At 44.5% G+C, this 24,009-nt stretch overlaps 1 protein-coding gene across 1 annotated transcript in view; it reads right to left on the bottom strand.

Moving 5' to 3' along the window:
• Positions 1-3,834: 3,834 nt before the first annotated feature.
• Ank3 (ankyrin 3) overlaps positions 3,835-24,009 on the bottom strand; it is a 215,046-nt gene continuing 194,871 nt past the window's right edge. The window contains exons 37-39 of the mRNA XM_055598850.1: positions 23,251-23,629; positions 11,731-11,816; positions 3,835-5,370 (exon numbers count right to left, since the gene is read on the bottom strand). Of these exons, the coding sequence (XP_055454825.1) occupies positions 11,751-11,816; positions 23,251-23,629 (445 nt within the window). The 3' untranslated portion in view covers positions 3,835-5,370; positions 11,731-11,750. The remainder of the gene's footprint in view (positions 5,371-11,730; positions 11,817-23,250; positions 23,630-24,009) is intronic.

Raw genomic sequence — 24,009 nt, 5'->3', positions numbered from 1 at the left:
AGTATGCACCAGGCAGACTGGGCCGCTGAAGTTGGGTTTTCGTGTTTTCTAGGATTTGTATTTCATGGTGTTTCTGTCCTCTCCACCTTGATGGTTGTGGCAAGGGGAAGTGATGCTTCTCACGCTCAAGTAGGCAGCTGATTGATGTGTATTATCCCACACCGAATGTAGGGACAGCTGGGCTTGGAGAACCAAGTCCAACGGCAGGCCTTTCTTTTCCTATCAACTCACTTTTTTATTCCCTTGTGGAATAATAATTGCCCCAAAGGAGGATTTTAAGGACCATAAACAGGACAGCATCAATTTACCTTTCCTTTCCCTCAACCACAGTCAGTGGAGACTGGAGATAGAAATGAATAAAATAGGTTGGGTTGTAGCAGAAATGGGGGTGGGGGAGGTGGAGGTGTTGGAGCGCATGCTAATTTCCTGGAGCTGGGGATTGCTGCTGTAGAGAATTCTAGAAATGGCACGGTCACACCTTCAGATTTTAAAGAGAATTCATGCTGGGTTTTGTCATGCAAAGGCACTTGTTTTTTTCTCCTTCAGTCCGAATATCTCTGCAGGCTGGAAGGAGCCCAAGAAGTCCTGCATGTCATTTCTAGACCCTTAGGTGCTTACCAAGGCCAAGTTAGAGGCAGGCAAGCTGTTGCAGGGTGTGGGAAACATGCTTCACTTCACAGCCTGTTTTCTTGGTGGTGAGGGACGAGGGAAAGGACGCCCACATAAGGGAGAGTAAATGACAATGAGCTGGACAATGAGTGTTCTCCTCTCACGGACCCTTCAAGGACCTCTCTTCAGGACCTGTGGTGACCATCACACAAAACTCTTGTGACAAGCCAGGAAGTTATCATTCCAACCAGTTCTTGTGCCACAGCTTGAGTAAAGCGGTCACATGAAGGTATTGGGCGCAAATGAAGCAGGAAGTTAAGGTTTTTGTTTGTTTTGTTTCTTTCTGGAATTCCCTGGTGATCCCAGAGCTGTTCCTGCTCCTCTCCAATGTACCATGGTCCCTGCTTCTCGTTACCCTCAGGATCCCATGAACATGTTCACCCTAGCTCTGTCATAGAACTCCACTGGAACTGGTGAGGTCTCTCAGAATGTCCTAGGGGGTGTGGAATTCGGTGCTGACTCAGGAAGCACAGGAGACAGAAGACAAAATGCTTACCTCAGGGCACACAGCTCTAGTGCTTAACGCCACTTTCTCTCTTGAACCCCAGAACGTTTGATTCTATTAAGCAAGCAAAAGCGTGCTGGGGGTGCAGCTTGCTCAATGGACTGCTTGGTCCAGATGTGTGAAGCCTCAGGCTCTTCCCACAACCCCGAATAAACTGGGTGCAGCATCCAGGAGGTAGAGGCCAGAAGACAAAAAGTTCAGAGCCACCTTTGGCTACATGCAAGTTCAAGGCCAGCCTGGGCTACGTGAGAGTCTGCCTTTGAATGAATAAACGTGCAAATGAAAAGTTATTTGGCCCATTACCGAGGATGCCTGTCAGTATCCGCTCTGTGACTTTTTGTTTTAGGAAACAGGGAGCTGATGAAAATAAAGACACCATGCCTTTTGTTTCTTATTAAGAGAACTTTAAAAAAATGTGCCTCAGATACCAACCTTGGAAATGTTGACTCCTCAAGGATTCAACCATTTGTTCATGCCAGAGAAGCAATGCCACATGGTTAGGAAAGGGTACACCTTTTAATACGTCAGTGCCCAGCCAACAAAAAGAACACCAAAATTCATCTGTATGAGGCACGAGTTTCTACCTCATGGGCTCTGGCCAAGGCAGTCAGCACTTGCTGTTCCTGTGGCTTCTTCCATCTGGGCTTCTGTTATAGTCAAATGTGAACTGGTGCTTTGAATAAAGTCAAGCCAACCACTTTTTCCTTGGCTGTTTATTTACCATGGAGAGAAACTTCCATTGTATGGAGCCCCAGGTGACGCTAAAAAGAACATGAGATGCCAACGTGAGAAAGATGGCTCCGCCGCTTGAGTGGCCAGTGAAGAGAGTCCTTTCTAGAGGCAACCCGTCACGTGGGAACACACTCCATCATACCTTCAGGTTAACAAACTTAGGAATTCAGTAAAAATATAAAAAGGAAAAAGTGGTCAAATCTCAGGAATTTTTATCAGTCACAGTTCATTTTTTTTTCCCCCTTTTTACAGAAATGTCAAAGAAAAGCTTAAATACATTAGAATGAGTTGGCAGGTCAGACTATACTAGAAATACAAAGATATGCCCCATCCAATGCATATATATATATACACACACACATAAGTTAGAGGTGTAAATAAAATCTATCGTAGTTCAGAGACTTCTGAGTAAATACATGGCTTTGGTGTCGTCTGAAACCCCCAACCTGTTTCTGCAGTCACATTTCCAAGCATGTAATAACATAACCCCATCTCCCCCTAATAAGTTTCTGGATCCAAATAATCTCTAGCAAGGCTGGAGGGTCAGGAATTCATAGCTCTTAAACGCTGGGTTAAGATTCCTACATTCTGTTGTTAGTTTTGCAGAAGCTTTGGGGCATTAAAAACAAAAACTTTGAGGAGTGGCAGCTTGTCCTGTAGATGATTCTGCTAGAAGGAGGGGAGGGGCGGATGTCATGCAGGGGGCATGCAAATAGACTCTCCGCTTCCTTGTTTATTTAAAGTAGCTTCTCTAGAGCAACCAGGTTCGCTCTCTATCTGCCTTCTGCCTGGTAGCGCATCTGTTCTGGAGACTGGTCAGACCTCTTGGTAACGGTTTGCAATGGATCGGCAATGATGGCCTTGAAGGCCGTTAAGTACTCATTTAATTCTATACGGGGCCAGTTCCGAGCAAAGAAATGTCAAACTACCTAACTCACACGGTGGTCGCAAGGGCTGAGGCAATGAGAGGAATATGTATTTAGAAGAAAGGAGTTATACAGTGTGTACTTGAGGTTTAGGTGACGGATATCAATCACTGTGCCAGGCTGTGGGTTGGGGTGAAAGTTGAAGCGACATGGCATCTTTGCCCGTGGAACTCTGAATCAGGAAGTTAATGGGCCCCAAACTCCAAGTGCCTACCAGGTTAAGGTAAAAAAAAAAAAAAAAAAAAAAAAAAAAGAAGCTAGCATGATGGGGACCACACATCTGGCTAGAGAGGGCAGGGGTCACAGCTTCAGTGTCTTTTGGAATGGAGGCCTGCTGTTGCCACATGTTGCTTCTCAAGAGAAGGGTGGAAGGCTCATGAGGTCAAGGCCAGCTTGGACAAGTTAGTGAGATCCTGTCTCAAAAATATCAAAAGGCAGCAAAGGCTACTACTCGGCTACTACTACTTGTTTAGCAAGCATGAGGCCTTAGGGTCAATGACCAGTCCAAAAAACAAAAAACAAAAATCTTGAGTCGCTAGTAAAACTTCTCAACTTCTAAGCTCCAACAACAAATGTCAATTAAGAAACTAAGCAAACATTTGAGACCCTGTCTCAACAGCAACAGCAGCCCCATCCATCGAAAACCCCAAAACCAATGACACAAAAACTAAACAAACCCTTTCCGGGCTAAAAGTGACTGCAGGGACACGCTTCCTGGGAGCAGCAATCAATAACTTCTTGACACGTTGGCCACGTAAGTCCCAACTTCTTTTGTGGGGCGGGGCAGCCTAAATGGATGTGAGCAAAGATTACTTCATCTTTGAACTCTTGGCTTATACACAAAACGCACAGGGTTTATGGCAAAGGTGGTTGTATTCAGGGGAGAATGGAATGTTCTAGACTATTGCTTTAGCGACCAGAGGCGCAGACAAGGACCCCTGGAACTAGGGAATTAGACAGCTACGGTTTGCCAGAGGACACAAGGACACTGCAGAGCCCGAGTAGGTGAAGAGTTGAACACAATTTATTTTATGCTTAAATAATCGACTAGGTTTATCCAGCGTCTGCTCTTCTCATACATGTCATTTTAGAGCTAGGTGTCTGTGGTGGCCGATTTCAGGTTAAGATAGTGAACAAAGGAACCTCACCAAAACCCAAAGAAAAAAATGCCCTCTAAAACACAGCAGCCCCGCTAACCTAGTATATGACACTGTTAGGTGGTTATAAGTGAGTGGCTTTACTGAAAAGGGTCTATATCTCAGAGTCAGTACACAATACAGTGATTTTTTTTTTTTACAGTGTGCTGCCATCTTGCAAGATACGGGTTTCTGGTCAGTCCATTTGTTTACATACCCACAACTGGGGCCTCTTGAGATCACCACCCACCTCTACAGTGGCAAGCATTCCCCCTGTAAGCACTAACAGCGCCCCCCCCCCCCCCCCAAGCAACTACTGTATAGTCTGTGTTTTTTTTTGTTGTTGTTGTTGTTGTTTGCTTGTTTGTTTTCATTTTTTTTTCATTTTTGGTCATTTCATTGAAAAATTGGCAATAGCAACAAATATTAGATGAAGGGCTTTGTGTTTACAGATAAAATCCCCTGTGTTGCAGGAGACTGTAGTGTTTGCAAAATTGGAAAAGGTTTAATCAAAATAAGGTGATAGGCATGCATCAAAATATTAGTATTTTGAAGAAAAAAACTTTTTTTTTTTTTTCCCACAGAACTACAGAATTCCTCATTTGGGGAATTATTTAAATTTGCAGCAGATTTTTTTTTTTAAAGATTTGCATTTTCTTTTTTAAAATCAAGCTAGCGGTTTGCATGTACAAACATTATAATTGCTAATATACAAGAATCAGTGAAGAGTCCCGTACACTCCAGGATCCCGTCCTTGTCCAAGGTGAAGTCACGTGCGACTCCTACGGTTAGATGCATTCGTGATAGCTTTGTGTTCTACAGGGCAGGAGCCTTATCAACATTTATTCTACTTTCTTCTGTTAGAATTTACAGTGTTATTATTTACAGCAAAACTATTGATGTTTTTTTTTTTTTTGAAATTTTTTTTTCTTTAAAAAAGAAACAAATAGTGTTTATACCCTGACAGTTTGGGTCCGAGAGAAAAATAAGGCGAGCTGTTGTGGATTTAGTAATTTTAGTGTTTCTTCTGGGTTGGATCATTCCATCTTCTGCTGTCCCTCCTTGGTGGCACAGGTTTTCTTTGTCCGTTTGTTTTTCTTTGAAAATGACACCAAATTACTTGAGAATCAAGTGTGAACAACATGGCTTCTTACGCTGCATTGCTCAGTACACGCGTGTCAATCCCGGGAATGAAAGTGAGTTTCCATGCTCTGTAAATTGGCTCATGCTAAATGAAAAAAATGTGAGTGATTTTCTTCGCTTTCCTTTCCGTTTGCATTAAAAAATAAAATCATGTCGTTGAAGTGTGGAAGCGCAGGCCCACACGTCTCTCTTGGTGAATATTTTCCTTCCTGCTGATCTGTGGTGAATTTCACAATACTGGCAGTACGAACACATGGTCCTATGGAAAGAGAAACAGTAGGTGGTGAGTTTAGTCTCATTCTGTTTGGTTTTCTTGGAGACAGGGTCTCACGTAGCCCAGGTTTGGCCTTGTTCTTTCTGTGTAGAGTGACCTTGAATTCCTAATCACCCTGCCTCCATTGAAGTACTTAGGGTATGCGGTGCTGGGGGTCAGAAACCCAGGCTTCCCACACGCTAGGCTGACACACACATCCCTCGCCTTATTTTTATATATGAAGGAGAATTTACCTAGGACTCCCCTGCGGTTCTTCATTAAGGGTTCGGAGACTGAGGGCCCTCTATGTGTTACTAGGGTGTTTGGCTGCTTGGAAAATACCTCAGAGGCCCAGGCCCTAGGGTATCCCAGGAAGCTCTCAGAAGTCAGTGCTAATTAGCTAGGTGGCCTTCCGGAGTTTGTGGCTTTTGAGGTTGAGTTGGGAATATCCTCTCTCTGAAACCAGGATGATTCAGGATTCCTCACCTACTCGATTCCTCACCTACTGGAGCCATTTATAGCTCTTTGGCCTATACCCCAAGAAGACAAGTCCTGGCCCCCTGCTCTTCACTTCATACATAGAGCATCTCTTGCCTCTTCCTTCAAGGTGAGAAGCTGAAAGACTAGAATTCCAGTGTCAGGCAGGAAGAATTATAGGAAAAGAACTTGTTCGCTCACAAACAGCCAACTCGCTCCTGCAGCTCATGGAGAACCTTTAGCATCTGGCTTCTGCCAGGGACAGAAGTGTCTTAGTTACCTAGAGGTTGTTTACTCCTTGGATGGATCACCCGGGTCATCCTGCCCCAAGCAAACATCCTAGAACAGTTCTTCCCTGCTCTCCTGTTATGGGCCTGGCTGCATTTTTTTGTACGTGTTTACTAATGACCTCTCTGCTCCAGGTCACCAGTGACCAGAGCCAAGAACACCAAAGTACCCACTCCTCTGCTACAGTTTCAACACTTGTTCTCCTCCGGGGATGGAAAGTGACTCACTTCAGTAGATCCAATTACAGGGGGTGGGCGAACCCTGTCGATCAGGATTTTCACACCTTGGTTCCTGTCATTAAATCCTAATCTTCCAGGCTCCAGGCTGCTTCCTTGGCTCTGTAATCATGTCTCTGTCTTCTTTCAGGGAGAATGAATTCTCAGCAGCATTCCCTAACTTTTCTCTCATAGCTCCCGCCTTCATTGGGATATAAATTTTTAATGCACTATACCTCTTCTATGACATAGAGTTTAATAATGCCTACTAAGTTTCTATAAACAAAAGACCACTACAAAATGGGTGAACTCTCACCCATTTCTTTACATTTGCTAATAACCAACCTAGCTTCCCAAGTTAGGAAAAACAAAACAAAGCAAAGCCATTCTCTTCTCAATATAAGCCAACATTGTATTTCTAAGCGTGGGTATATCTTTACAACTTTTTAGGATTTGGTTAATTATGCCCTTCCATATGTTTTTTTGTTTGTTTGTTTTTTGGTTTTTTTTTAAAGCAGTAGTTTTCCTTCAGCTCTTTCCTGTGTCAGCCAGGCAGCCAGAATGTAGGTTCTAATCCCATGGGTGTAGCAATGCTAGTGGATGGACAAAGCATTTTACACCAAGAACAGCGTCACCCAAAGAGGATGAGAACCTTGGCTAAGCAGCAGCCAGAGAAAGAACTGTGATGACATCGCCCTCTACTGGAGGCAAAGTTGTAAGGACGGGCCATAGAGATGACATCTCAGAAACACAATTTGGAATCATCTCTCCTTTGTGAGTGTAGATAATGGGAGGGACGTAAGACCCATTCAAAGGAGGAGTGTTTCTGTGGGTTTGGTATATCCTTCGGTATGTAATGCACAGCCATTCTTATGCTTTCATACTAATTTATTTTCACTTTAAGAAGCATTTTGACTGGTACTTCTAGGTTAGTATAGGCTCAGGTGCAGAACTGAGAGTCTCTTTGGAGGCCTATGAAAATACCCAGGTTTGCTGTTGCTTGTTTCTTTTGGACACCTGCAGCCCTCAGTCCAGCCCAATGCACAACTGGGGATTTATTTCCCTGATACCCTCCCTCTACTGAAGCCATCTTCTCTCCTGCTTCTCAAACATGGCTGCTCAATAGGATTTAATAAGTCACAGTGTCCGGTGTACACCCATCATGACCAGTGTTGAAAATATCAAACATTCCCACCTCAACTCTACAGTTGGCTTTAGAGATGGCTCAAGCCCAAGTGTCAGTGATGGATCCTGGAGGCATGCTTCTCAAGATTTAATGCATACACGGTCAAGGCTAAGCCTGGGACATTAGTTTCTAAGACTCCAGATGCTGCTGGTATTGCTGTTTGATACCCCATCAGCCACACAGAGCATTCCAAATTATCTTTTGGTGCTCCTGAGCCTGTATCTTGTCAGACCTCCCTTCCCTAGTCAACATGTATGGAGTTCTTTAAGTTCCTTTTAAATACTGTCACCCTAAAAGTGCAGACTGTGGGCTCTAGAGGCCGCTGTACCTCTCCCCTGCTAGACTCCATGGGATCTGCGGTGCGCTCAGAGAGAACTCTGGTGCCCTTCCATCCATTTCCCCACCCATCTCCCCCACCCTATTCTATCCCCTTCCCTTTTCCTTATCGTACACCTGAGAATGTTTCTTCTTAAGCTTTTAAATTATGTCATGTTTTTACTTAGCATGCCTGTGCACACACATGCGCACACCACTACCTATGTGTGGAGGTCAGAAGACAAGTTGGGGGAGTTGGTTCCGTCCTTCTACCACGTGGGTCCTGGGCATTGAACTCAGGTTGTCAGATAGCTTGGGCCCTCTTAAATTGCTGTGCCGCAACACCAAGACCAATGCAATTAATAGAAGAGAGAATTTATTGGGGGCTTGTGGTTTCAGAGACTGAGCCTAAGACCCATCATGGAAGGGAGCATGGCAACACACATGCTCTCGGGCAGGCAGAGAGCTTACGCCTCAATCCACAAGCATGAGGCAGAGGGAGAGCTAACTGCGAATGGTAGGGACTTTGACACCTTAAAGCCCACCCTTCCCCCCAACAAGGCCACACCTCCTAATCCTTCCCAGACAGGTCTATCAACCGGGGACCAAGTATTCAAATATGAGCCCAGGGCATTCAAACCACTACATCAGGCCTGGTGGCAAGGCCCTTCACCTGTAGATCCATCTTGCTGTCCCATATTTCTTTTTAAAAAGCTATAATTTTCATTACAATATGAAACTATAATCTAAGATGAAGGTTTGCTTTTTTTTAATTCTGGTTTTAGTTTTAGAGTTTTTTGTTGTTGTTCGTTTTCTTTTTCTTTCTTTCTTTTTTGTTTTTTGAGACTGAGTCTCATGCTGGCCTTGAACTCTTAATCTTCCTATCCCTGTTTCCCTAGCACAGTTGGCGGAAAACTCATCTTAAAATAACACCTAACTCAGAACAGATTTCCTCTTCAAGTAATACCAATAAATGAGGCCTTTTCAAATTTGTTCTTTCCCTGTGTCTTGATTTAAAAACCCCTGAAGCTATAGAGCCAGCAGGAAAAATGAACGTACTGAAAACAGATGGGTGCATATTTTTAAAAGGAAAGAAAATGCATTTATTTCATTTTTATTAAGTGTTTATTATACATCTGGCACAGCTGTGAAGTGAATTACCTCAGTCCTAATAACGGGGAAGTATTATGTCCCCTCCTGCACAGATAATTAAAAAGACAAGAGCCAAACTACCTGGCTTCAACTCTGTCTCCATCATGCACCAGGAGATGGATTTAAAACTGTCTGTATCTGAGATGCATTCTGGGAAAAAACATCCCAGAGACAGAGATGGAAGTGAGTGGGATGAACTACTTCAGGTGTGAAGGAGAGAGGGGTGGTCACCACTTCCGCTTTGTTTGGGTCTCTTTCTGCTTCACTTCTTGGTAAAAAGAGCAGATGCCTGCTTTATTGATGGTCCCAGTTCACTACGAGAGCCACAGCGAACAGGGTAAACCGTCTTCAGTTAAGGGGTGCTGAGTGGCTGGGATGCCGTGACTTCTCCCGGCTGCCACCGCTGTGCCTGGGCTTGGCAAGCTGCTGTTCTTAACTTCCTTCTTGCTTCTCCTAATGCTTTCATTAACAGTGCCTCCTAATTGAGGGTTTCTACAGGCTTGGCGGCCACAGTTATTAGGCAATTTACACCTATGAACTGAACTGAGTTCTAAAACAACTCCAAGACATGTCACTATTATCTTTCTACAGAGGGTTATTTTTCATCCAGGCTTCACTCCAAGCCCCTTTCCCCGTTCCCAATGGGGGAAAAGACAATGCCTGAGTTAGGTAACCTGGCCAAACCCATATAGTTGGTAAGCTGCTTGGCACCCCTACCTGCTCTCAACCCATCTGCCACCAATGACACACTGAGGTCTCCCAGCCAAACGACCACCTCTGGAAACCACTGATAGCTACCAAGTCCCCTAAACCTTGCAATAGTTGTGCCTCAGCTGCTAAAGAGCTAGGGTAACCTGCATGCAAATCCCAGCTTGTGGGGGAAGGGTATACGAATAGGTGTGTTTGCTGCTGGGGGTTGAACCCACAAGAGCCTTGTGCATGCTGGGTAAGTACTCTGTCACTGAGCCAGGAACTCTAATACTTAGTGTTAGGCTGCTGTAAGGTTTAGGTTGGCCTGGTATACAAAATAAAAGTTTACCTCCAAAGGCCATGGGCTGTGCAAGTTAGCACAGAGGTGGAACTCTTCCCTGGCACATGGAATCATTTCCTCCAGGTTTTAGGGTGAATATCAGAATCCCCACAGGTGAGTGACTTACTCCCATCCTTGGGGATCCTCCCATTGCTTCCAGTTTACAGTGAGCCCCAAGGATAAGCATTCTGGAAGTAGCCTGTTAGGCTTTATTTCCTAGTTCTGCCACTTTTACGTGGCTGTGGGCAATTGTCTTGGCCTTTTAGGGCTTGTTCTTTATGTTAGCCAGGGATGCTGATGGCGCCAAGAGAAGAATTTGTGAGAATTAGCTCCAAAGAATGCTTTGGCACACAGTAAATCCTGTTTCCAAAAAACATCTGTGGCTGTGGTTCTATTTTTTCCTTCCCCCATTCTCATCAACGGCCACAACAGGACAGGCTCCCACCAAAAGTCTAAAATGCGGGTCTAGTGTGGCAGGCATCATGGGATTGCTGATTCTATGGAAAGCCTCAAGGATGCAGAGGGAAGACACTGGAGCAAATACTGTTTCAGCATTTATTAGGCAGATCTAAGGATTTAGCCGGGAGTATGGAGATGTGGCTCAGATTGTAAAGTGCTTCCCTAACATGCATGAAGCCCTGTGATTGATCCCCCAAACTGTATAAACTACACACCCTGTGATGCTTGCCTGGAATCTTAGCAGTCAGGAGGGGGATCTGGGAGGACCAGGAGTTCAAGGTCACCTTCAGGGACACAGGAAGCATCAGTCCAGCCTGGGCACCAAGCGACCCCATAAAAACCTATCTGAGCCTCAGGTACCTGAAATGAGGTTATTTCTCAACTCCTCATTTCTACAACCAAATGTCAGGGGTCTTTGTTGGCAGGCAAGAGAGATAGGAAAACGAGACAAGAATTCCCACTCTGTCACTTTGAGCCAGGGACTGAGAAAACTGGGAGGAGAGAGACCCTGGAGATAAAAACTTCCCAAAACTGTATTCTCACCCCCACATTAGCTTTCTGATTGCATCTGTATTGAAAGGAACAATGTGAAATCCAGAAAAATAACAGTAAGAAAAACAAGAGCAAAACAGAGCTCACTTACTAAATATTTAACTTCTGGTAAGCCCATGTGATCCACCTCTTAATTGTGTCTAGGCTTACATAAAAATAAAGTAGTGTATGGAATTCCACTAAGTTAACTTAGACCCAAAGACAGCTCTTTGGGATGGGCTTTCTCTGTGTAGCCTTGGCTGCCCTGGAACCTGACTCTCTTTTAACCGAAGCTGCTGGCGCTGGGCACAGTCCGTCGCATCTGTTGCCTGGCAGTCTTCCCACAGTGACTGTGTACGGCTGTTCCCTGTTGTGGGGAGCCTCATGATGAGAGAGTAGGAAACTCAAATCACGCTTACCTATGCTTCTGCAGACGCTGTACACACGGAGAATGTTTGCAGACCCAGCCCAAGTTAAAGTTAAATGTGCAAATGTGTATGTAGCTACCCACATACACATGTGTAAAATACACACATACAAACACACACCTGCACTTATAGAAAGAAGAAAAGCAGGAATGACTTCATATCACGTTTTCCCCAGTGAGAATTCAGTAAAGAAAGAGAGAGTGACTACGGGAATCAACTTTTTCAGAGAATCTAGACAATTCTGGAGACTTTAAGTCTTGCTACTGACATCAGAATACTTCCCACCTGGTCTGATGTCACCGTCACTAGTGGGTCTTCTTCTCCACGTTCCGAATTTCTTTCTTCGTCTTCACCTTATAGCCTTCTCCCTGCTAAAGGAGAACACACATTACATTTCTGCAGTGGAAGAGTTTGAAAGCAGTTCCCCACACTCGTCCCCGGAGGCTGGATTAGGAAGGAGAAGTTGCTGAGGGCATCAGGTCAATTCCCATCCTCAGACGCAGATGACATGCTGGAAATCACAGACCAGCTCACTGAGGCCACAGCATGCGACAGCGCCTTCAGGGTAACCACTGCACTTCGAGACTTGGCGACAACACAGAGGGTTAATGATTTCAAAGAGCAGCAGCCTGTTTCCTAACATTAGGTGGAAGACATCGTCATCAGCACTCACAAGGTCCCTGGACCCCAACTGTTAAAGATACCGGTTAATCATAATGATTTTTGTAAGCCTGCAGAACCGCCTAGTCTGTGCTTCCCAAATAACCACTAAGCCAGAAGTAAATGGCATGGATGGTAAGATGCTTCTCTCTTCTTAGTTTATGGAATTAGCATCTCTTCTCCAGCCTGGTCCAAGACAGTACCAGTTTCTACAGATTGGGGCTGTCTTTCCCAAATACAAGTGCACACTTCTCTGACAGCCAGGCACTTCACATTTAGTTTTTACTCTAACAGAAGGCACATAGGTCTTATTTCTTTTCTCGCCTGGTCCTCAGGAGTGTTTTTTTTTTTACATAAACATGCTACTTAATACTTAACTTTCTACCTTTAAATATGATAAAGACCTGGGAAATGGTAAAGAATAAGAGCAAGTTGTCTTCTTTGGTGAACTGCACTCAGAGTTGCGAGTTGGGTTTCATATTAACATGTTGGACACGGGGCGGCACAAACCATGATGTGGCGATGGAGTTTAGACTTTCCTACAGAATGTGATGGGCAGGACAACCACATAGACCCGATATGAAGACTGTGGCCCAGACTCTTCTGCCCTCCTAATATTGCCCCCCCCCCCACTGTCCTAGAATGACACCCAACCAAAGGCCAAGTGTGGAGACCGTCTCAAAGAGGCTGTTGATGGTCGAGGATTCCACCTCCTCTTTCTCCTTTCAACTGGAACATTCCATCCCTAGTAAACGAGCTTTTCTCTCTGTGGCCATTCTGACAATACTAAGTATGTAAGGTTCAGGCGCAGCAGCAACTCGAAGCCTCCACACGGCAGCAGCCACTCTGTTAGCAGGGCGTCCCAGGGTGGAGCACCAAAAAAATTCTACCCTCTACTTCCTTCCTTGGCAACCACTCTACATTACCACTTCAGCCAGCTTTCTCTCCTGTGGACCAATCCGTCTTATCACTTTCCGAGTGATCTGTTGGAAGCAACAGAAAGAAGCAGGGACTATTTTGCGTCACGGGCGAGAGTGGCTACCACCTATAGCCCACAATGGTGTTTCTCATGCAGGGCATTTAAACTCCGGGAGAAGCCTGAAACCCCTATGACGATTACTTTTCTGGTGATGAGGTTGCCTTCTTCATCAGTAAATTGCTCTTCTGTGACAGATTCACCAGGGATGGTTTTGGCTTCCTCACCCTAAGGGATGTGGCATAGAGATTAGCGACACGAGAAAGGAGAGGGTGGGAAGGTATTGGTCCAGATCCACAGCACACCACACAGCACACCACACATGCTCTGGAACCGTAGAGAACTCGCAAGAACGGCGCTTCCCTCTCCAGCGAAAGAGAAGACCTTCGTGGCCAGTTAGTGAACGCTTGATGCACGCGTGGTAGTTGGCAACAAATTCCAAGAAAGTACATAATTTTAAGATGCAGTTACTCATGGATAAGGCAAAAGGCCTCATTTGTCAAAACAACTATTAGTCAGCGATTAGTGGTAAGTATAGACAAATCCACTCAAACAGAACACTTCCGTCATCAGTCATACCACAGCTTAAGAGTTCTTATGGAGCAAGTCGTGTCTAGTTTGAGTAAAGACAGTTTCTGAGTTGGAAAAAAGACACTTTAAAAAATATCATGCACTAAGGGTAATACACTTAAAAAAATTAAGAACGTTCAGGGTAGAGAAAGTCTCATTTGAGAGCAGTGGGGGTGGGGTTGGGAGGCTGAGGTTTTCACAGATCCTGCGTGAGAATAACTGATGTGGTGTCTGGCCATCCACACTAGCATAGGCCGACAGGGTGGAAGGATCATCTCACATTTCTTGATGCTGACTCTTCATAAGGAACGGCTCTCTAACTTAGAGTGGGGACTGCCGAAGGTCTTCTGGGTTCAGTCTTAGCCCCACTTCTGTGTAGTTTCAGTTGACTCAGTAGAGAGAGGAAAGGATGTTGGCAGGGTGGAGAGAGGGCGTACCTCTCAGCATTCTGAAAACCGCAGCAGGTGTTCTGTGGGGAGCTATTCCCATTCCCTATGGCTGGTTTCACGTATTTGGCAGGAAGGCCATTTTGTTTTAAAGACAAAGGTGTAGAGGCAGCAAAAAGTACCAATAAAAATACCATGGAAGGTTTTGTGGTTGCTGCTGCTGTTTGTGTATCCTGTGGTTAAAGCATGAAAGAGTGAAGTATGTCTGAGGTAATTCTTTTGAGCACCCAGCTCTCTGGGGGTGCGGGGTACACAAGGAAAGGCTCTTAGGAGACTCCAGTAACACAGAAAGCCGTTTACTGGGTTCTGAGTAATGCCTTCCGTGGGAAGATGCTAATTTTTAAGTGGTTTGCAGAACCTTGGAGAGGAGCCGGGGATGGGCAACTAGGAGCGGGTAGCTCGAGGGATGTGTGCATGTGTAGTATTGACTTAGATTGCTACCATCAGAATTAAAGCCCTCCTTATCAAAAACCAGCCGCAGGGTTTCTCGGCCTGTTCCAAGGTGAGCACTTTCTTTGTCTCATTACCAAAAACGTACAAAATGCAAGCCAAAGGTGCAGGGGTCACTCTTTAAGACCCAAACTGCCTAATGATGTAGCTCTTCATTACACGACAAGTATAGGTTGGATTGGAAGGCCAGTGAAGATTTACAGAATAGATCTTTTAAAAATCCGACTCTTTTCTGCTCTGTCAATTATGCTAGAGTTTAAATATTCTCAAGGAGAGCTCTGTGGGAACCCCCCCCCCCCGCATCCAAACAGGAGAGAAGACAACTGCGAATTAGCTGTGAGAGTTTTGTACTGCACTTTTACATAAACAAAATCCCCTCAACTTAGTCTTGTTGACAAGACTAGTTCTGGTGCCCTCCCCCCACTTCAAAGGGACATCATGGTGCATATGTTTTGGGGGTCTTCCCCTCTGGTGGCCGCTTTAAGGATGCCACAACGGAACTTCCTTTTGCACCCCTGTGGGAGGCATCCCGCCTTTTCTTTTCTTTCCTAGACTTTTCTGAATATGAGGGAAGAGTGACAATGTAAGATATATTGGTTTGCTTTGATGTACACGATAAACTACAAGCTCTCAAACTTTGCAAAAAAAGCAATAATCTGTCTGGTGTTCATTGTATGGATATTGTGCTGGTTAGTTCTATGTCAACCTGACACAAGCTATAGTCCTGAGAGGAGGGAGCCTCAATGGAGAAATTGCTTCCATGAGATCAGGCTGTAGATGAGCACGTGGAACGTTTTCTTAGTGATTGATGGGGGGGGGGTCCAGCTTAGTGTGGAGGTAACACCCTGGGCTGGTGGTCCTGGGTTCTGTGGGAAGGCAGGCTGAGCAAGCCAGTAGGCAACACTCCTCCCTGTCCTCTGCATCAGTTCCTGACAACAGGTTTTTGCCCTGACTTTCTTCAGTCATGGACTGTTACCTGGAGGTGTAACCCAAAAAAACCCTTTCCTTCCCAAGCTGCTGTTGGTCATGGTGTTTCATCACAGCAACAGAAACCTGAAGACATATACTCTAAGAGACCTGTTATACATAGATGTGTATGCATGTGTGTGTCTACAATGTATGTGTAGGGATAATTGAAATTGGTGAAGCAGAATAAGACATAATTTCGAATTCCTTGGTTGTGGGGAGTCATATATACAAGCTCTTTAAAATCCAGCAAAAATTCTGAGAATTAAAACAATACATTTGTATTGTATAGTTTAGATATTAGCCAATCTTAGTAGTTTGGCTTTGCGTTGGTTTAAAGATTTTTTTTTTTTTTTTACCTTTATAGTCACTGGATTTGCTAAGCAAATACACTCAGACACTTACAGAACTCAGCAACTTAAGCCCCTATAGACATTTGAGACTGCTATTATCGAACTATATACAAAGAAATGAACACACAGATAAAAGTTCATTTAGAAATGGAAGGGTTCAGGTGTGGAAATGAAGAGAGCCATCACTGAGTTATACTGGCAACTGATTGGCTATGCAAATGCTGCTGCTTATGCTACGGCATGGATTCTTGAATACAGCACTTCTTCACAGAGACGCTTATCAGCCAAAGCTACCAGGCCAATGCTTTCCTGTGCTGACAAGAGGTCCTGAGGGCTTGCTGTGGTCCACAGCCTAATAAGCCAGGGTAGTCCTGCACTGCTCTCTGGGTAGCAGGTTGGATTCCCAGGACTGCAGCATAATACTGTCCTCTTCTATGTCACAGGGGAAGTCTGAATGGTCAACTACCTGACTTAGTTTAGCAAAAGACCCTCCTGTATGTCTTCTGTAGGAAAAGCCCTTCATTGCCAAGCTAAGGACTGAGTTCTGCTCCCAGAGCGGTTGCTGCCTCACTGTGTGCTTTTAACGTGAGTCAGTTCGTCTCTGAGCATCCCTGTGGTCATCTGGGTAGTGCAATGGTTTGTGTCAGTGGCCTTTCAGGTCAGCGCGGTCTCACTTTACAGTCTGACAGTGACAATTCTCTTGTTATGTCTGCCACGTACTAGGGCACCCTGGACCCTGATGGACACCCACTTTGACTAAAGAGAAAAGCAACAGAAGTGGGATTCTTCTCATCTGCCTTTACCATCCCAGTAGAAAAATAATAAGCCGAGAGCATGGTGTATCTGTCAAGCTTGTTGCACTGTAACGTCCTGTAACAATTAAGGCTATTTAGCTATTGGTTTCTCTGTCTTGGTGAAAGGAATTTCTCAAAGCTTCTTGCAGTGATTTTACTCTTGGGATGATGCTCTTCCCAGTTACAAGATAATTTTCTGATGTTACTGCTAATTCACTCTTTCTAAAATGAGCCCAACTTCAAGGAATGGGCATTTGGGTATAATATAGATTCATGTCTTACAAAGCCTATGGCCTTCTGGTTTATTCTAGGGGTTTCCACATATGCTCTTAAAATACACATATGTGTTGTATATCATTAGCCATATGTTCAAATACACAAATAACTCACTCTAATAAAACTACTTTAGAGGTGTACTTGCTGATACATGTGTAGAAGGTTAGGGGACCAAAAGGAAGAGTCTTCATTGGCTCAGCGGTGTAGCTGTTTCTTTGTGGGTCCTCTTAATCCCCTCCCTCTGGCTTTGCGATGTCTGTGTAACTGTGTTTTTAGTCCAGTTCAGTCATCCCTTAGAAGGGGAAGCTGTTGTGAAATATTGGGGCGCAGCAACAGAAGGCTGCCACAGGTTAAGCACGAGAAACAAGTTGCCTAGTGGCACGTTCAGTGTGTTTTCCCTGGGTGCTTCACTCTAACTAGCATTCATGGGGGTGGGCAATGAGACAGCATAAACCCGAGTCCCTGCTCTGCCGCTGCACAGGGCTTGTGAGCCGTGGCCAGCTGCGGGGATTTTATAGGCAGCAAAGCAAATGAGTAGAAAGACACTGTAGGCGTCAAACAAGGCGACCCGCCCGCCGGTTAGGACTTCCATGCAAGTGAGTCACAGTTTGGACAGCACCTCAGATGCTCACTCGCTGTTGAGATGGAGGACAGCTCAAAACTTAGAAAGCCACTTAATCTCGAATGACTTTTAGAATCTTTGAAAAGTTGTATTTGAGCAGATGTGAGAGTTTTTCCCCCATCCCTTCTTTCATCTCATCTTTATGATAAGTACAAAGAAGCATTATTAAGAAATGTAGGGAACCTAAGGACTGAGCTTCTCAGTTCTTGGCTGATTCTGCTGACCCTGTAATCGTGTGGGTCTCAGAAACCGTGTTCAATTGGCACTTCTCCGTCCTCTCTTTCTCCCCAGAGATACCTAGCAGAAGTCTCAGAGGGTGTGGTTCACGCTCGGTGTGCTGTGTGTTGGCAGTGGCTCCTCAAGGTCGAGGTCACGCAGTGTTTTCAACTGTGCTTTGTGAAGGTGCAGTTTTCACTTCTAGCAAAAACTCGTTCCGATACTTAACACGTGCCCAAAATAAACTGAATTTTTAAGTATGATTAGAGCTCGTTTCTGAAGTTTCCGTTTGACTTGCACAACATCACACATACATGCATGCCTGGCCGTGATCTAAAGTTCTCAGTGCTTGATAATGATATAAACAGCTTTTGTTTCCAAGTCCAGGCAATGGACTTGGAAAGAGGGAGAGGCCTGAGGGAGAGAGGTGTTGGGATATTAACTGAGCCCTGTGTTCACCTTCTCACCAAGACAAAGCCCTTGTTTTCAGAGAAAGGCCGGAGACAGAATCCTAGCCACTGTGTGTCCAACTGGCCTACGTAGAACACGTGCTCACACATAACACGGCTTTCTTTTGCAAGCTTTCCAGTGTGCTAGGAAACAGAGAGCCAGCTCGTTATCAGACATGCTGAGGCTCCCAAAGCACACCAAAGGTGTCTCGCCCCAGCAGCGCCCCTCAGCTTCCGCCTGCTGGTACCTTTATAATCACACGCCGCCGGATGATTCGGGTGGTGACCCTCTGTTCCTCCTCTGAGCTTGAACCACTCTCACTGTCTCTCAAATCCTGACAAATGCATTGTTTAGTATAATTTTACCATCACATTGAAAACAAAAGACATTCTGAGAGGGAAATCAAGAAGGAACTACCTTTACTTATCTCCCCCCCCCCCCCAAGGAATAGCATAATATATATTTAAAAGAATCCTGAAAATTGAGTGGAAGAAAATGTTTGCACAAGGTCCAGGCTGTTTCTGTATCTCTCTGTGTGTATGTGCATGGCTAGGCCTCTGAATGTTCATATATGTGCGTACGGGTATGTGTGTGTATGGTATCTGCTTATATAGTTAAAGAATAAGGTAATTTTCCAGGTGCTGGTGGCACACACCTTTTATCTCAACACTTGGGAGGCAGGGGCAGGCAGCTCTCTGTGACTTCGTGGGCAGCCTGGTCTACAGGATGAGTTCTAAGATAGCCAAAGCTACACAGAGAAACCCTGTCTTGAAAAAAATAATAGGGTAACTATAACATGTTAATAATGGAGCCTTTTTGGCTTTAAAAAACACATGCTAGTGGGTTGATAAGGTTTTTGAACTACTGTTTAAACGAGCTTTAAATCTTTCATTGTGTGATTTGAATGCATGATCTTGTAGTTTAGGCTATATTATACTTGCTTTCTATGAAAAGAGATGTGTGTGTTTTTTTTTTTTTTTATGAAATTTTGGTTCAATTTGTTAAATTTATCAAAAGCTATTTTTGAGGCTGACACCAACACCTGTGTGTTTCAGGAGACTGTCATCAACACAAAGTATGCAATAAGCACTTAGGCCCATGAGGAAGGGAGTAAAGTCCTGCGAGCACGTGAGGACTTCTGTGAAGACTTAGAATGAAATGACAGCGTAAGACAGAACATTGCTGGGACTGTAGGATTTTAAGTTCAAGGCCAGCCTGGGCAACTTAATGAGACCCTGTCTCAAAATTTGAAAGAGAGAGAGAGAACTCAGTGGTAGAGAACTTGTATGGGTAAGACTTAATAGTTCATTTCCCAGGACCTGAGAGAGACAGACAGACATATAGATAGATAGACAGATAGATAGATAGAAATTCTGCAGTTAATTCAGGAGTCTGAAAAAACTATCGAGTAGCAAATAGTTTAATAATTCAAATGAGAAAATACTGCTGTTCAGTAAATAGTCTCCATCACGACATTTAAATTGCAGTGATTCATATGAACTAGTCAGGAAGCTAGGAACTGTGTAGTTAAAACCATTAAAAAAGGTATGGTGTAAAATTCTATGCAGTCTGCCCAAAGTTTGGCTATGAGTCTCAGCCTCTGCTTCAATACCTCAATTAGTGGGGTCTTTCAGAGGCCCTCTGTGATAGGCTCCTGTCCTGTTTCCTGTATTCTCCTGCTTCTGATATCTGTTGCATTTGCCCTTCTGAATGAGGATTGAGCATCTTCCCTAGGGTCTTTCTTGTTGTTTAGCTTCTTTAGAAATAGAGATTTTAGTATGTTTATCCTATATTATATGTCTAATAAATGAGTGAGTTATGAAAGAAGGGGGAGATAGAAATACCTGGAGGGCAAAGGAGCCTCAAAAGGAGACCAACAGGCAAACAAACAAACAAACAAACAAACAAAACAACTGGGCCCTGGAGGCCCAGCAGAGACTGATACCCCAACCAAGGACTATGCATGGAGAGGACCTAAAACCCCTGCTGAGCTGTAGCCCATAGACTCAGTGTCCAAGTAAGTTCCTTAGTAAGGGAATCAGGGGTAGTCTCTGGCATGAACTCAGTGGCAGGCTCTCAGATCAACTCTTCCTTTAGAGTGCAGCCTTGCCAGACCACAGAGGAAGACAATGCAGCCATTCCTGATGAGACCTGGTAGGCTAGGATCAAATAGAAGGGGAGGAAGACCTCACCTATCAATAGACTAGGGGAGGGGCATAGGGGGAGATGAGGGAGGGAGGGCACCACAACCAGGATACAAAGTAAATAAATTGTAATAACTAATAATTAATTAAAAATGTAAGAAAAGGTATGGTGGAGCTGGAGAGATGGCTCAGTGGTCAAGAGCACTGTCTACTCTTCCAAAGGACTTGGGGTTCAATTCCTAGCACTGCATGACAGCTCATAACTGTATCTAACTCCTGTTCTAGGGGATCTGACACCCTCACACAGACATACACACAGGCAAAAACACTAATGTACATAAAATACAAATAGATTATTTTTAAAAAAGGTATGGCTGTATTGTGAAAATTGAGTGCGTGGAGGGAGTAGGGACTAGAAAAATCACTATCGGAGGGACAGGCTTTAGGTTAAATGGGTGTGAAATGGTAGCTCAGTAGGTGACACACTAGGACACTGTTCACAAACAGTCCACTGGCATGAAGCTGAAACATTAAGAGTGATGTTAGTCTTGAGAACTCGACTGCTGACATCAATAGCAGCTGGGGTCTGCGCAAGGGACAGAACTGAAAATCCCGTTCCCTACTGTATTCTTCAAATCTCACAAAAGGACAGCATGTAAAGGGGAGGGGGAAATGATTTAAAGAAAGGATCAGAAAAGTAGGCAAAGGTAAGAGGAATTCATATCCATCAAAGGTACAGAATTTACCCACGATGATTCCAGGATTAACAGACTAGAGGAGGCAGAAGGGGAAACCTGAAATTCCTACATGGATTGTAAGCTGGCAGAATCAGAAGCAAGACACAAGCTAGAGCAAATTCTAACAAAGGGCTCATGTGTCAGTCAGACAGGCGACCCTCTCAAGACTACCCAGGAGCCCTGATAGAGAGGTGGCTGGTAGGCATCAGTGCTTCTGTGTCTTGTCTGCTTAGCCTTAGGAGAAGGGATAGAGCAGTGTAGGACCCTAGGCTTCCTTTAAGAGATTTTCCCCCCAATATTTCTTGCTTCAGGGGGAGAGGGAAGAGCAGGGCTTTACCTTATAACAGCAGGCGGTCATCCGCGTGAACGCTGCACCCGGACTTTTGACCTGCTTTTTCAGGGGACAAAAAGGGGTCTGTTGTCTGAAGTAAGACATCAGATGGCCTTGCTGGTTGCTACTGTACTAGGCTGGGCCACTGAAGACATGACTGGGGCACCCAGGGATTTCCTGTGAGGTCAAACTTGCATCCCTCAGAGGCTGTGATTAAACACTGACTTCAGTGGACCAGAAGTCTCAATGAGAAGTTTGGTTTCCATCGCTAGGGAACCCTGCTGAGTTCTGCTCAGGTTTGGAACCATTTCTTTCAACCCTCTTCATGCCCAAGCGGCTCTTCAGTGACCCAGAGCTATACACCCATCTACACAAAACCCGAGTGTGTCTATGTTGGATTCTAATATTTCTTTCTTCCAGGATAAACCTTCCTAGATACAGATGTCGCTGTGTCACTGTTTGTCCTTGTCTTTTGTAGATTTGTCTTTAAAAGGAACATACTTAGCTGTTTAGCATTTTAAAAGATAAAGATCCTACCCAAACTCATCCTACTTAAATATACTGAGAGACAAGTCAAAGGCAAAAATCCGTACTGAAAGCCACATTTGCTGGGAAGGATGTAAAAACAAAACAAAAATCCCAAGGAGGAAATCAATCCTCAAGCTTCAGAGAAAAAACAGAAAAAAAAAAAAAACAAACAAAACGTTTCAGTGCTTAATTATTGGTAATGATAATCATTTGTATAAATGATGATCTATTGAAATTGCATTTCCTTTTACTTTCCCTCATACTCCAGAAAATGACCCAAAGAGTATAAACAGGGGAAGATGGGTACATGATCGATTGATTGACAGTGGTTAGCTTCTGAGTGCCTGGGTGCTTTTGTGAACTTGAAGCATCGTTTGATAAATTCTGTTTCTTCTCCAAAAGCCGGTCGTCTTAGGTGAACTAGGCAAGTCTCAGGGCAGGCCACTGAGCTTGCATATCAAAGACTGACTGTATTGACTGCATAGTTGACAGAAAGACAGAAGCACAGAGAGAGGGCATTAAAAAAAGAAAGGAAGGAAGGCTGGGTGTGGTAGTGCACATCTTTAACCCTAGCACCAAAGAGGCAGGCAGAGCTCTGAGTTTGAGGCCAGCCTGGTCTACATGGTAAGCCCCTAGATCAAAAAGCAGAAACAATTCATCTTAATTTTCTTTCATTGGTGAGAGATAATGTCATTTTAAAATATGTTTTGACATCTAAAAATGGTAGAATGAAAGAATAAAAAATCTCTCAGGTAGTATGACGAGAGTGTGTAAATACAAACCGCAAACCAGTGACTGTATCCCAGAGTCCGCATGCTGCTGATCAACTGAGCTATGAGAAAGGGTGTTCCTAAGAACAAACTTCTGCCTGCCAGTGAGTCCCCTTATCCTGGAAATTGCATCCTTTCAGTTTTTCAAATAACCAAAGTCATTAGATCCTACAAAATAGTATGCACAGGTAGGCTGATTACCACAGGCTTTAAACTCTATGGAAGACCCAGAAAGTGTGAAAAGTACGTTCCTTCTCCCCTAAGAACGAAGGAAGGGTTTGCAATCAGGGAACCTGAACCGCAGGTAGAAAAACTAGCTACTTGGCATTTCTTTGCTTCTTTTCATCCTTGTTAGTGGCTGGAGATAACTTTATTCCCTTGATGACTGCAAGTGCTAGCCCCAGAGCTTTCTTTCGTGGCCACTAATCACTTAGAGATCATTAAGAACTACAGGCCTAATTAAAAGTGGCAGAGCATGGGTGGTAGCAATAGTGCGAGCATGGACAATCGACCTACCTTAGGCTCTGACCCGCTGGACCCCTCTTCTTCGTGGAGGTTGAGCCTGGCTTTGCCATCAGCAACAGTCCTAGTCATCTTTTTCATGCTGACAGGCACACAGGGTTTGGGTGCGTCTTCTATGACAAGCTTGCTGGTTTCTTCCAGAGATTTCTGATAGGCCGCAAGGGGTGACGCTGCTTCCTCAGTGCGGCCAGATCCATGTATTTTTGGTTTCAGGTTCTCCTTAATGCTCTGTTTTCCCACATCATTTTGGGACTCCGGGAAGTAGGACTTGGCCTTTACTTCTGGGGTGACTTCCACGTGGCTTCCGTTTGCTTCAAATTTCCCAGGTTCTCCTTTGAGATATGAGGTAATGGAATCTCGAGCCTGGTCAGAGCTGTAAAAGGGACAATATGCAAATTCATAAAGCCAAGGTAAGGCGGCAGACAGCTTCCTATTGTCTTTTCAATGCCCGTGGTGCCAAATTACAAAGGCATAAAACAGGCACAAAAAAAAACCGGTGAGTGGATTTAAAATGTGAGGGTCTAACACAGGTGGGCTAGTTAGGCCTACCCAGGCGGTAGGCACCCCCCAACACCCCAGCCTCCAAAATGGCTCTGTAGACTGTCACTTTAAAAAAAAAATGTTGGAGCTGAAGAGGTGACTCAGTGGTTAAGAGCCCTGGGTGTTCTCCTCTTCTAGAGGTTCTGAGTTCAGATCCCAGCAACCGTACGATGGCTCACAACCATCTACACTGGGATCTGATGGCCCCCTCCT

This window comes from Psammomys obesus, unplaced genomic scaffold (assembly GCF_907164565.1).
Source record: "Psammomys obesus unplaced genomic scaffold, mPsaObe1.curated_primary_1811, whole genome shotgun sequence".
Lineage (NCBI taxonomy): Eukaryota > Metazoa > Chordata > Mammalia > Rodentia > Muridae > Psammomys > Psammomys obesus.
The sequence above is the reverse complement of the archived record's forward strand: the minus strand, read 5'-3'. Positions and strand labels throughout refer to the sequence as shown.